General features: G+C 38.6%; 1 protein-coding gene across 6 annotated transcripts in view; it reads right to left on the reverse strand.

Moving 5' to 3' along the window:
- Positions 1-12679, reverse strand: part of LOC124132162 — a 163107-nt gene that overhangs the window by 5678 nt on the left and 144750 nt on the right. For all 6 annotated transcript variants that reach the window (XM_048381790.1, XM_046495913.2, XM_046495912.2 and 3 more), the window contains 5 exons: positions 11937-12064; positions 4467-4591; positions 2325-2647; positions 770-823; positions 195-333 (listed from right to left, as the gene is read on the reverse strand). In XM_048381790.1, coding sequence (XP_048237747.1) covers positions 195-333; positions 770-823; positions 2325-2647; positions 4467-4591; positions 11937-12064 — 769 coding nt within the window. The remainder of the gene's footprint in view (positions 1-194; positions 334-769; positions 824-2324; positions 2648-4466; positions 4592-11936; positions 12065-12679) is intronic.

Raw genomic sequence — 12679 nt, forward strand, 5'->3', positions numbered from 1 at the left:
GTACAATATGTGATGCCCATTTCTAGTGTCCCCGCCATTATATTGCTGGAAGATTGCTAAAAGCGGTGTAAAACAACATTCACTCATTCACATTGACACTGCCTTAAGCAGATATCTCTTATGATTATAGAAAGGGTTTTGTCGCTTTTAAATGCGTCATTCAGATTTGATCAAATAGCAAATATTTGACTTACTGTTGAGAATTCGAATGATTCTCCATGGCAACAGGAAGGTTAAAACGATGACGTAGTTACTGATTTCCATGCTCATGACGCCTTCGATGAAGACGAGATCGATAACGAAGGAGATGAGGATTACCAGAGCATCGAACACCTGGATGTGGAAAATTCTGTTGTTGAAACACCTTACATGAAGAATTTCAAATACATTAAGTTCATATTGAAGCTTCTGCTTACCCCGCAACCTATTGTGAGCAATACAGTGAACGTCTTTCATCATGATAACCAAGTAATAGCATGTTAAATATTCTCACTAAGTTAATCAGCAACTGAAATACCAAACAATTTGAAAAGATATTAGCTAGACAACTTAACTCACATGTTTATAGCAATGTAGTTCCATGCAGATTTAACATTACGTACACACTGTTTAGAGAATCATTAAATATTACCCTACGGGAACTATTTCAATAATTTTATACATATATATGTTTACAATTATTCTTATTTGGTTTGAAGACATTTACATTCCAATAATATCGTTGTATAAAATATGTTTTCACTACGATACAGCGCTATTTGCTAATTACCTGCATTTTGCTCCTGAAAAACCGAGGGACAGTTGCACCTATCTTCAAGGCAGTCTGAAAACAATACGAGTAACAGGTATGTGATTAGGTTATTGTTATTATTCTGAAGGAGTATAGGATAATTAATGGGAAGCAATAAAAGAAGAGACAATACTGTGAAATGACGCACCAATTGACGATAGTTTGGATACGTCTTTAAAAGAAGACACGTCATCTATGTTCCTTGAAATTAGATGACATAAGGAAGGAAGCCTGTAGAACAGATGACTTTATCCGATGAAGCAAATAGACACAGATAAATTATAGCAAAATAAAATAAATCTTAAGTAAATTGTTTCATCAGCTTCTCTGTCATCGGGTAAACTTGGTGAGCAATTACCGACATAATAGACACTTTCACATTTTGTTTTCGTTCACGTGACTATCACTTGACCCGCCACGCTATATGACCGCAGTAAGGGTTTATGATCATATTATAGCTGTTGCAACGGCGGAAGACTTCGAAATCTATCGTCATATTGTTGGAATTATCTACAATGGTAATTGACTGCAAGCAGATAACAGTGAAAGCTTTCAATGTCATCACTTTATTGGTCCCCGAGCTACAATGCAGGCAGCGGAATTTGGAGAGATGGAACGGGAGATTTAGCCACGTAGCTCGGTCAGAAAAGGAGCACGAAAGCTGGCCATATGCGTATGTGGTACCATCAGTTCGATTACATGTAGAATAAACACATGCAGTGTCCTTTGACTGGTTCATTTCATCCGGTATTCCATCCTTTGTTCAAATTATGACGCAAGGAAACACCAACCGCATGTGAGCTCATGGCTTCTAATACAAATGCAATCTGAAATTGTTAACAGAAGATGCACTTACAGCATTACATTCGTGTCAACACGCTCCACTGACCACGTCACGAAGCAACGTCCTCCCAAAGCGTGGCACCTGAATACAGCCCAGGGACGTACCCAGATCAGCTTACTCAAGACTTTGAATACGGAGTTTAGTATGACATTCGAGAGCAAACTGATTCATTGTCCGGGGTAACAAATGTTGTAACGTTGTAAACAGACCAGCAAGGGTGGAAACTGGCGCCATATAATTTACTCATTAATATTCCACAGACGGGCATCACTTATGTTTCCCTTATCCTCATATAGCGGCGTGAATTAGCGTGAATCCAAGAGAAATTTGATTCCTAAATTCTACATATACACATAGCTTATAGTTGCTCAACAAAATGTTGAAATAAGCTGACAGTACATTAATAAATAATATGAACATTCAAATTACTAAGACTGAAATAACATAGAAACACAAGGTTTATCGCAAAATGATAAACCTACACAGTAAAACCTCGTTAATACGGATATATTTAAACCGAAAACTTCGCATGTCGGACAAATACTGATTGGATCGTTATAAATGGCATAACTCTTCATAATCCATATACATCGTTAATCCGTAAATGTGTGTCTGGGCGATTTTATGGGAAGACTATTGTCCGGATTAATGGGGTTTGAGTGTGTAATGGTTATGGAATAGAATGCTTACTATGAACACAAGAAGTGATAAAATGGCAACAGAAGTTAAGTGGAAACCATGTCCCATCTCCTCCTCAATACTGTGTCCTCCACCGTGACCGTCATCACTCCCTGATGCACGTTTCCGTCGGTGATGGTGAAGATGAGTCCTGGTGTCGTTGCCGTCGTGGTCGCAGAATGTTTGATTCCCAATCCAGTCTATACTTGCCGCCACTATTCTATCATACATGTTTTCCACAGCATGATCAGTGATACCGTGCAAATAATCTGGATATTTATTCTGAAGTTCTGTGAGGAAACCCACGGACAAGTGTTGATGATTTTTTATCAAATCTGGAATAGAATACATTGTGACATAATGGACACCACAAATACATATTTATAGTATCATTAGAAGTCGCGGTTAGAATGGTTGGCGTTAAACAACAAGAGTGCGACATACGAAAAGCTGCAAAATTGCTGAAGCGGCGTTAAGCAACAATCACTCACTCACTAGACTTGCTACAGGTTCTGAATCTCCCACCTCACCGGTGCTCCTTGTCAATTTAAATGAAGTTGTTTGTTTCTGTCAAAAGTATGTATTTTCAGAGACAAAGCGTTAATCTAGACCTACGTATTGCACTCTGCATCACGAAGCACCGATACGTCCCTCCCAGTTATCAAAAGCTCAACGCGATCCAGTCTAAGTCTAATTGAAAAGTGAAATATCAAAGACAATGGTTAACATGTAAATGGGTAGCATTGTTCCATTGATGTCTCTGTATTGCAATGTTGCTGCAAGCTGTTACAAAGTTAAAGTGTTCTTCTTATTTGTTCCATTTTCCCTATCGTTATATTAAACAAGGGAAGTATGTAATCTCGTGTGTAACAAATTACACTTGATCGATGACCCCGGTCTCGTTGCAGTTGCTTTGTGACTGAACCTTTCAAGTGAGTTTTACAACTTTTGTTCCATGTTTTCAAGGTTCATCAAAGGTAAAAACAACTATTTAAACTGGTAAGTGATTAGGTGGAGTGGTCTGAAGAGGATTTTCTAAAGCTCGTTTCAGAGATAACTTATAACTAACCTCAAACAGAAGCATTTACAAAATAACACAAACCACACGATTTTTGAAAGTATTTGAGTAGAATCAATCACTCGATAACGTTTTGTTTGAGTTTTCTTGGGTCTTTTTGAATTCCTATAACTACCATCAATCTATACCTATCTGATGAATCTGAATAAAATAATATCGTTCAACAAAGAGCCTGTTTACGTGTGTGCTATTGGGAGGTATAAGTCAGATTTGTAAATGATACATGTGAGAGTATCGATATTGACTCTCTCCGATGATGATGAATTCAATAATAAGTACGCTCATTAACTTAAAATTAAAACTTTAAATACTTTTCAAATGTGTTCTCAGCATTTATTGTTTGGATACATAGTCGTAGTGTTAATGATACAATTGTGACATTACATTGCACATATCCAGTGAAGTAAGGCAGTGAGTACAAAAGTGAGTGGGTGAATGGTATGTCAGTTCCTTCACAGCATGTCAGTGTAATAGTGTGGGGTCCCAACCGAGCGCTGTGGATGCATCCCCATGAACACAAGGATTGCGACGACATCCTTAACTGGGGAGAATCTGGGATTCGAACCAGGACCAGCGACCACTGGAAGCTAACAGTCGTAACTAGTTGCAGCATGCAGGACGTCACAAAGTGAGTGAGTGAGTTTGGAGTAACGCCGCTTAATCAGTATTTCAGTTACATCATGGCGTGTCAGCTTGATGTGGGAAGATAGCCCAAAGCGATTCAGCCCTTAGCCGGTTCACGGGTTAGTGAAACCCACTAGCACGGGGAAAGTGATGACACACCGAGGAACACGTTTCTGACACGCCCCAGGGACGCAATTCTGCACAACCTTAAAAGACGTGGACACTCGTGACACTAGAACTTTGTGGTGTTCAGTTTACCTTGTAGTGTCCAAACCAACGTGTCGATCCCAATTACGCGGATCGATACTCATGATGTCAATCACTAGATTGTCTTGTCCAGACACGATTATATACAGACCGCCGTCATATAGCTGGACTATTATTGAGTGCGGCGTTAAACAACAAACCAACCAACCAACCCAACGTTTAGAAGTAGATATACATTCACTTACTGCCCACGTGGTTGAAGTCAAAGGTGAGCTCTCCGAGTACAAGCAGACAGTCGATGACGTTGAGTATGACGACGACAAGCAGCACGGGTTTGCAGTGAAGAAAATGCTCCAGCCTTCGGCGTACTCTGTTATAAAACAAGGGTAGATAAACAATAACGTTAACATTCGAACCAATTTGGCTTAAATTCTCCTTTTAACCTCTTTGCTTCAAATACCACTACCACAACAACTACTACTACTACTACTTCTACCACTACAGCTTCAACTACTACTACTACTACTCCTAATGATAATAATAATAATAATACAACTACTACTACACCTACAACCAATAATGAAAATACAACTGCTACTACTACTGCTGCTGCTACTACTACTACTACTACTACTACTACTACTACTACTGCTACTACTACTACTGCTACTACTGCTACTACTACTGCTACTACTACTACTACTACACTTAATAAAGTATCTAAGACGCTGAACATAAACCATACAATGTAGGTACATTTGTTTCGGAAAAGAAGGTTCTGGAATCTATGAAAAGCTATCATTCCTTAATCATCCTTCGAAAATAAAAAACACGCATGTTTCTTTGTTATAATGAAAAACTATAACACTAAACACCGGGTAATTTCTGTGTTGCCTCAATGTCTGAATTATAATATTATTCGACTGTACTTTGAAACTGTATCTCTAGTTCTATGCAACATTTAGCTATTATACCCAATCCATATTAGCAAAACAACAAGAACCGTTACTGTAACAGTACATACAAATGCCACATTACAGGGGACACAGCCCTGGCATCTACACCATGAAACTGGACGAGTATTTTGACGTTGCGATCAATGTCTCTTACAGATAATTGACAGATACTGGCATGGGTCTGGATCATTTATCAAGTGAAAACATATCTCTTCCAAATCTCATAAATTATTGATTGTTTTGGCTGAAACTTTCCAAAGAATTTGAGTGTCTCTTGAGTAAAATTTCTAATTAAACATAATGGAGGGCTTTCCTTCTTCCTCTAAGAATCGATGTTACGTTTCGCCTTACATAGGTTCAGACCACTTTGGACGGATCAATCTGTGAACGATGTCCCTTGTGTCTCGACTAGCTTTCACTCTGACCGTAGAACGTGTTTACAATAAGAAATCAATTATATCATAGTGCTAATTCTCAGACCTACGTTTGGAGACTTTGAAGAGAACGAACAACGCTAACAGCTTTATAACTGCTTCTGCTATGACCTGCTTTTCTTAGACTTTATGTTCCCCTCGTGGTATTAATGAGACAGCATTTTCTTTACAAATGCAAGAAAACGGTCTTTTATTTTCTTATCATTTATATTGATACGCGATTATAATAATTGATAGTCGGTCGGCAAATATGTTCAACAAGCGGCCCATCATGATTTGTCATAATCGATTTGGATGACTGAATATGTGTATTGCTTTATTTAGAATATTTTGCAACTGTAAGATATGAAATTGTTGACTGATGACCCAGAAATGAAACAGCACACACATAAAATATAACATGCCTGTTTTTAATCACATGGTAATATATTCCATGAAATATATATTACGCAATTTGGACTGAGAACTGACATGAGAAAAAAGTTAAGCTACTATAAACGATGATAAATAATGAATACAACATAGTCCTTAGATTTCAAATTTGTTTCCAAACAATATATCATACCTGTTAATGATTCATCGACGTTAAGTTGTTTTTACCAGGAGAGGATCACCAGTACCAATGTAGTGTTTGTTTTTACCAGGAGAGGATCACCAGTACCCATGTAGTATTTGTTTTTACCAGGAGAGGATCACCAGTACCATTGTAGTGTTTGTTTTTACCATGAGAGGATCACCAGTACCAATGTAGTGTTTGTTTTTACCAGGAGAGGATCACCTGTACCAATGTCGTGTTTGTTTTTACCAGGAGAGGACCACCAGTACCAATGTAGTGTTTGTTTTCACCAGGAGAGGATCACCTGTACCAATGTAGTGTTTGTTTTTACCAGGAGAGGATCACCAGTACCAATGTAGTGTTTGTTTTTACCAGGAGAGGATCACCAGTACCAATGTAGTGTTTGTTTTTACCAGGAGAGGATCACCAGTACCAATGTAGTGTTTGTTTTTACCAGGAGAGGATCACCAGTACCAATGTAGTGTTTGTTTTTACCAGGAGAGGATCACCAGTACCAATGTAGTGTTCTTATCGTTTGAGAATCTCGTGCGTTCTATTTCCATAGTTCATCCCGTATGGGTTCTCCTTTGTATTGGCACTGGTCAACTATTGTGTTTCCCACATTTAACTATTATGCAAATCCTGTCATTCGTATCTGTAGATTCCGATATATACCAAAGCATAATAAGTGTCAGGTCTAAAATTGTATTGCTGAAATTGATTTTGCCATTTTGTGAAATAGCAGGCTGTGAGTGGTTCATAACACCACGTGACATTCGTACCTCATATTCGTTATGTATGTATAGCAGCATGAGCTATGCTCCTTTGACCGATAATATCATCCTTTGTCAGATGCATTATATTATGATCATCATAACTAATATTTAACCAACTCAGTCTTCTCATATACCCTGCAAATGTCTTAAAACAACAGGGCAGTACTTGATGAAGGCCCTTCATAGGTTATGGCCACGGTCAATAGTTCTTTCGACTTAAGATTCAGCTACACTAATATATTACGCATCAGCAAACTTCCAGTGAGTATCTCTCGAAGATCTGTTATCTCATGGTGAGCTATCACCAGACTCTATTTAAGTATAAATATTTCACGAGTCTATTAACTTTTTACCAAACATGACCCTGCATACACTTCCCAGCCCTACATCAATATCTTACTGGTATTCAAGTTTCAAGCATAAGACAATCTTAAAGGTAGGCTTGTATACATAAAACGGGCAATGTTGTTAACATCAAAGGCAGACTTTGCAAAGCACCTCCATATAAGGCCCCTGCATATAAGGCCCCTAAACAATTTAGCCTTAACTTAAGATTGTTGTGTGAGGTAGACACGAGAGTGTTTTTCATCCTGGGTTCCATTATCGAAGGTGACGCAGTAAATGTTTTTGAATGCAGGGATCTTGATCCATTGCCAAGTTGTTGTATTGATTCTCATCTTTGTTTTATAACCGCCATAAGGGAACCCCGTGGGAGTTTATTACAGAGTACAACGAGGGTGTGTGTCGTTTTAGAAGAAGCTCGAGAATAAAAAGAGTATGGGTGTAAATATAATTGTACTACGCGGCTACTCATACCCCGGCACTAACATTGGGTGATTGAGCATTATGTATTCTGGCTAATATGATTCAGAAGGGGAAATTTCTTTGATCTGCAGGAGAGACATTTTTTCAGAGGATTTTTTTAATGTCTGCCTCTGACAGATCTCCGACAAGATTAATGCTATTACTAGTATTGATCGAGGAGACTTGTTAGTGAGTTGAGTTGGAGTGCGAGTGGGATACAATTTTCTCCAAAATGGCGGACATTGAACCTGTGAAAGGTATATTGTTTCAAGATATGTAGAAGTAAATTGAAATTGTGCAAACTGACCGCTGTACGTGTCCGTTGGTGAAAACATAAGCAATTTACATCATATCCATAATCATAAGATGTCTCCTAGAAGCACAGGACCTGTGAAGATCCGGGTTGGCATAGACCTACGGCAACCGGATCCTTACCGTAAGAGGCGGCTATGCTTGTTAGATAAACGACTATATATTTTATACAAATAATTTTACAATGCGCCATGTATTACATCTTATGATGTTATGTGTTTAAACATAGTCAAAAGAAAATTTTGACCGTCTCTCATAAATTGCTGAGTGATGGTCATGGGTATCTTACTACATTTTCAAAAATATATATTGTGTATTTGGTAAATCTGATGTATCAATGAGTGAGACGTAAATAAACATATCTGTCTGTCTGTCTGTCTGTCTGTCTGTCTGTATGTCTTGCAAGAGGCGACTAACGAGATCGGATGGTCAGGATGGTTGACTTGGTTGATGCATGTCATCGTATGCCAATTGCATGGATCGATACCCATGATATCCATCACTGGATTGTCTGGTCCAGTATTTACAGACCGCCGCCATGTAGCTGCAATATTGCTGAGTCAGGCGTTAAACAACAAACAACAAACAAATAAACACACGAACCTTGAAGCAGAGTAAATCATCAGCATGTGTTTATGAATCACCTAGTGACATGAAGGTGTGCGTGCCCCCACGGGTGGCACCTGTCACGAACTCAGTCAACCGTTCACCCGAAACAAACCAAGGGAACACTTTGCACAAGCCAAACCCAGGAACCGCCGCATCCGACATGTCTACTAGACAACCCACCGAAAGCTGTTCTAAGCCTGATGAAACAACCTCTGGGCAAGAGTCATGAGTCTCTTTGCCATATTCGTAGAACGCGCATCTCGACATTGCCTTAATAGTTGTATTATGTAGACACCAAAGGCTGAGGCTGCTGGAATATCTCTTGACATAAATCAAAAGTTGACAATTGGGAGCTGAAGTCATCCGTCTTGTAATACAGACTTGTGGAGACTTTTTGCCACTTTGAATCTTTATGCACATATACTGAACCGCAAAAGAAACGTCAACTCAACAATACACAGTCATCAATGCACATGGCGGACACACGATATGCTGACATGTGATGCTAGTTTTGTGTTTACGAACATTTGACACTTTCATTTCAACCTTGATGATCAGTTTTGCCAAGTTTCATCTTTTTAATATGTCCCAAAGTATGTATACATTGTTTGGACAAATAAGGTTTCTCATATGTCTATCCATGCTGACGTTTCTTTTGCGGTTCAGTATATTTAATATAAAACACATGCATGGGTTTATTTCTACTTCAGGTGAGTGAATCTGTGGAAGGGAATTGGCTATTTGACCATTATTGAACTTCTTGGTCAAAAACAATATGAAAACAATACACAGGGAGTATCCTGTACTTGAAACAATCACGTCTGCGTCACTTCACTTCGGTCACATGTTGTAAGCTGACACGACGGACAGGAACATTTTACATAATTTCAAAGAGCTAAATTGCCCGAAATCAAATGCACCATCATGCTATGCACAATAAATCATCAAGGTCGGCGATGACGCCAATACATTTCTCTTTTGTATTTGTCCTTTTGTTATCGCATATGGATAGATCAGGTTGCCAAGTTTTTCATCAAATCATAGGTGTAACATGCGAATAGTCTGATAATTGTGTCGTTTGTTGTCATATCTCGTCATGCGAGGGATTGCAAAACACCACTGCCTTAATGTATGTGTAACAGAATTGCATATATTCTTTCTGTAACTATGGGTCGAGGTCAGAAACAAAATAAAAGCAATATAGAATGTTTTACTACGTAATTTACGATGTTTCAAAAAGAAATAATACTACGTCAGTGTGGTATTATATTCAAAAGGCAATGCAAAATGCCTATGGAGTGTGGTTTCCTGTTTAACATGAAGAGCATAAATAGTGTAGTCTCCTGTTTGACATCAAGCATCTGTGTAGTGTGATCTCCTGTTTGATATCAAGCATCTGAGTAGTGTGGTCTCCTGTTTGACGTCAAGTATCTATGTAGTGTGGCCTCCTGTTTGACTTCAAGTATGTGTGTAGTGTGGTCTCCTGTTTGACATCAAGTATCTGTGTAGTGTGGTCTCCTGTTTGACATCACGTATCTGTGTACTTTGGTATTCTGTTTGACATGAAGGATCTGTGTAGTGTGGTCTCCTGTTTGACACCAAGTATCTGTGTAGTGAGGTCTCCTGTTTGACATCAAGTATCTGTGTAGTGTGATCTCCTGTTTGACATCAAGTATCTGTGTAGTGTGATCTCCTGTTTGACATCAAGTATCTGTGTAGTGAGGTCTCCTGTTTGACATCAAGTATCTGTGTAGTGTGATCTCCTGATTGACATCAAGTATCTGTGTAGTGTGGTCTTCTGTTTGACATCAAGTATTTGTGAAGTGTAATCTCCTGTTTGACATCAAGTATCTGTGTAGTGTAGTCTCCTGTTCGACAACAAGTGTCTGTTGAGTGTGGTCTCCTGTTTGACGTCAAGTATCTGTGTAGTGTGGTCTCCTGTTTGACATCAAATATCTGTGTAGTGTAGTCTCCTGTTTGACATCAAGTATTTGTGTAGTGTGATCTCCTGTTTGACATCAAGTATCTGTGTCGTGTGGAATCTTGTTTGACATCAAGTATCTGTGTAGTGTGATCTTCCGTTTGACATCAAATATCTGTGTAGTGTGATCTCATGTTAGACATCAAGTATCTGTGTAGTGTGATCTTCCGTTTGACATCAATATCTGTGTAGTGTGATCTCCTGTTTGACATTAAATATCTGTGTAGTGTGATCTCCTGTTTGACATCAAGTATCTGTGTAGTGTGATCTCCCGTTTGACATCAAGTATCTGTGTAGTGTGGTATCTTGTTTGATATCAAGTGTCTGTGTAGTGTGATACCTTGTTTGATATCAAGTATCTGTGTAGTATTATCTCCTGTTTGACATCAAGTCTCTGTGTAGGGTGGTATCTTGTTTGACATCAAGTATCTGTGTCGTGGGGTTTCTTGTTTGTCATCAAGTGTCTGTGTAGTGAGGTCTCCTGTTTGACATCAAGTATCTGTGTAGTGTGATCTCCTGTTTGACATCAAGTATCTGTGTAGTGTGATCTCCTGTTTGACATCAAGTATCTGTGTAGTGTGATCTCCTGTTTGACATCAAGTATCTGTGTAGTGTGATCTCCTGTTTGACATCAAGTATCTGTGTAGTGTGGTCTCCTGTTTGATATCAAGCATCTGTGTAGCGTGGTCTCCTGTTTGATATCAAGCATATGTGTGTAGTGTAATGGGGCCTTCTGTTGACAGCATTGTCTGTGTAGTTTGGTATTCTGTTTGACATTAAGTAGGTCTCTGTAGTGTGGTCTCCTATTTGACTGTTAGTGTATAGGTAGTATTTAACATGAAGTTTTACACACCATTGTATATTGTTTTATTTCCAGATTTAAAAGAAGTATAAATTCAATGACCAATTTGATATTTGAGACTATCCTGAAGCTGACAAAGCACATCACATCATACGTAGGATTGACAACGTACTTTTAGCCTATCACTGTCGATTAAGTCAATGAAAGAACCGTAACGATCCATACATCGCGAAGAAGGGATATTTCTTCGGGAAGCCAGTACTAGATAATGAGATACTGTCAATATTCAACTGTGTTAATTCATTTTTATGGATCTTAACATATCTGTAGTTTAGTGTTGAAGGAAATTGGTTATTTCATCAAAACATCTGTCGTCTTTCATATATTTTCTTCAATACTAATTGGGCATGCATCCAATAACACATCAAATATCTTTTCGTTCTGTTACATTACTGATTAGATAAAATATTATTATAATCACTTACTTCTGAAGTGTTTCCCTTGGTGGAGCTTGACTCTCATAATTGATTTCATCTTCTAATTCTGATTCGAGCTTGTCAAGTTCACCCAAACCATTCATAGACGCAATCTTCAGAGTTTGTGCCGCGAGGAACTGAAACAAACAACATGACGTAAATGTATAAACATGATATACACATCGAATAAATGTAGCAAAGCCTGATGTTGGCCATGTGACTGTTCATCTCAACCGAATATCAAGTATTTCAACAATCAGAGACGCATCTCTAGAAAGGTGAGAACGCATATTTCGTTTAGGTTATGATACTTTTTCTCTTGAACAATTCAATCAAATCTAAGATAGTTATAGTTTCTAATATTTATTCCAAAGCACCTCGAGACACAACACCCCGTGTTGGCATGCGTACACTACATAAACATATCGTACGACACGTGATATTTCATGTTCGCACTGCATGAAAATATAGATCGGTGTCATGTGACGTCTGATTTGTCTGTTGAATAGAGTAAACATCAATCACGTGTGTGTGTATGTGTGTGTGTGTGTGTGTGTGTGTGTGTGTGTTGAGTTAAAAGATTATCTCCAGTCACATAAAGTCACCTTATATATCTGCCCACGAGAATAAACATCTCGAGTGATTTGCCGTCATGTACTGCCAGAATATGCACGTCATTGCAGGTCAGCTACGTCATTTCGGTATACGTCACGAGGGTGCACGCCGCCTGAGACGAGACTTAAAATGTCACC

Source organism: Haliotis rufescens, unplaced genomic scaffold (genome assembly GCF_023055435.1).
Source record: "Haliotis rufescens isolate VD_foot unplaced genomic scaffold, xgHalRufe1.0.p SCAF_4, whole genome shotgun sequence".
In the NCBI taxonomy this organism is placed as follows: Eukaryota; Metazoa; Mollusca; class Gastropoda; order Lepetellida; family Haliotidae; genus Haliotis; species Haliotis rufescens.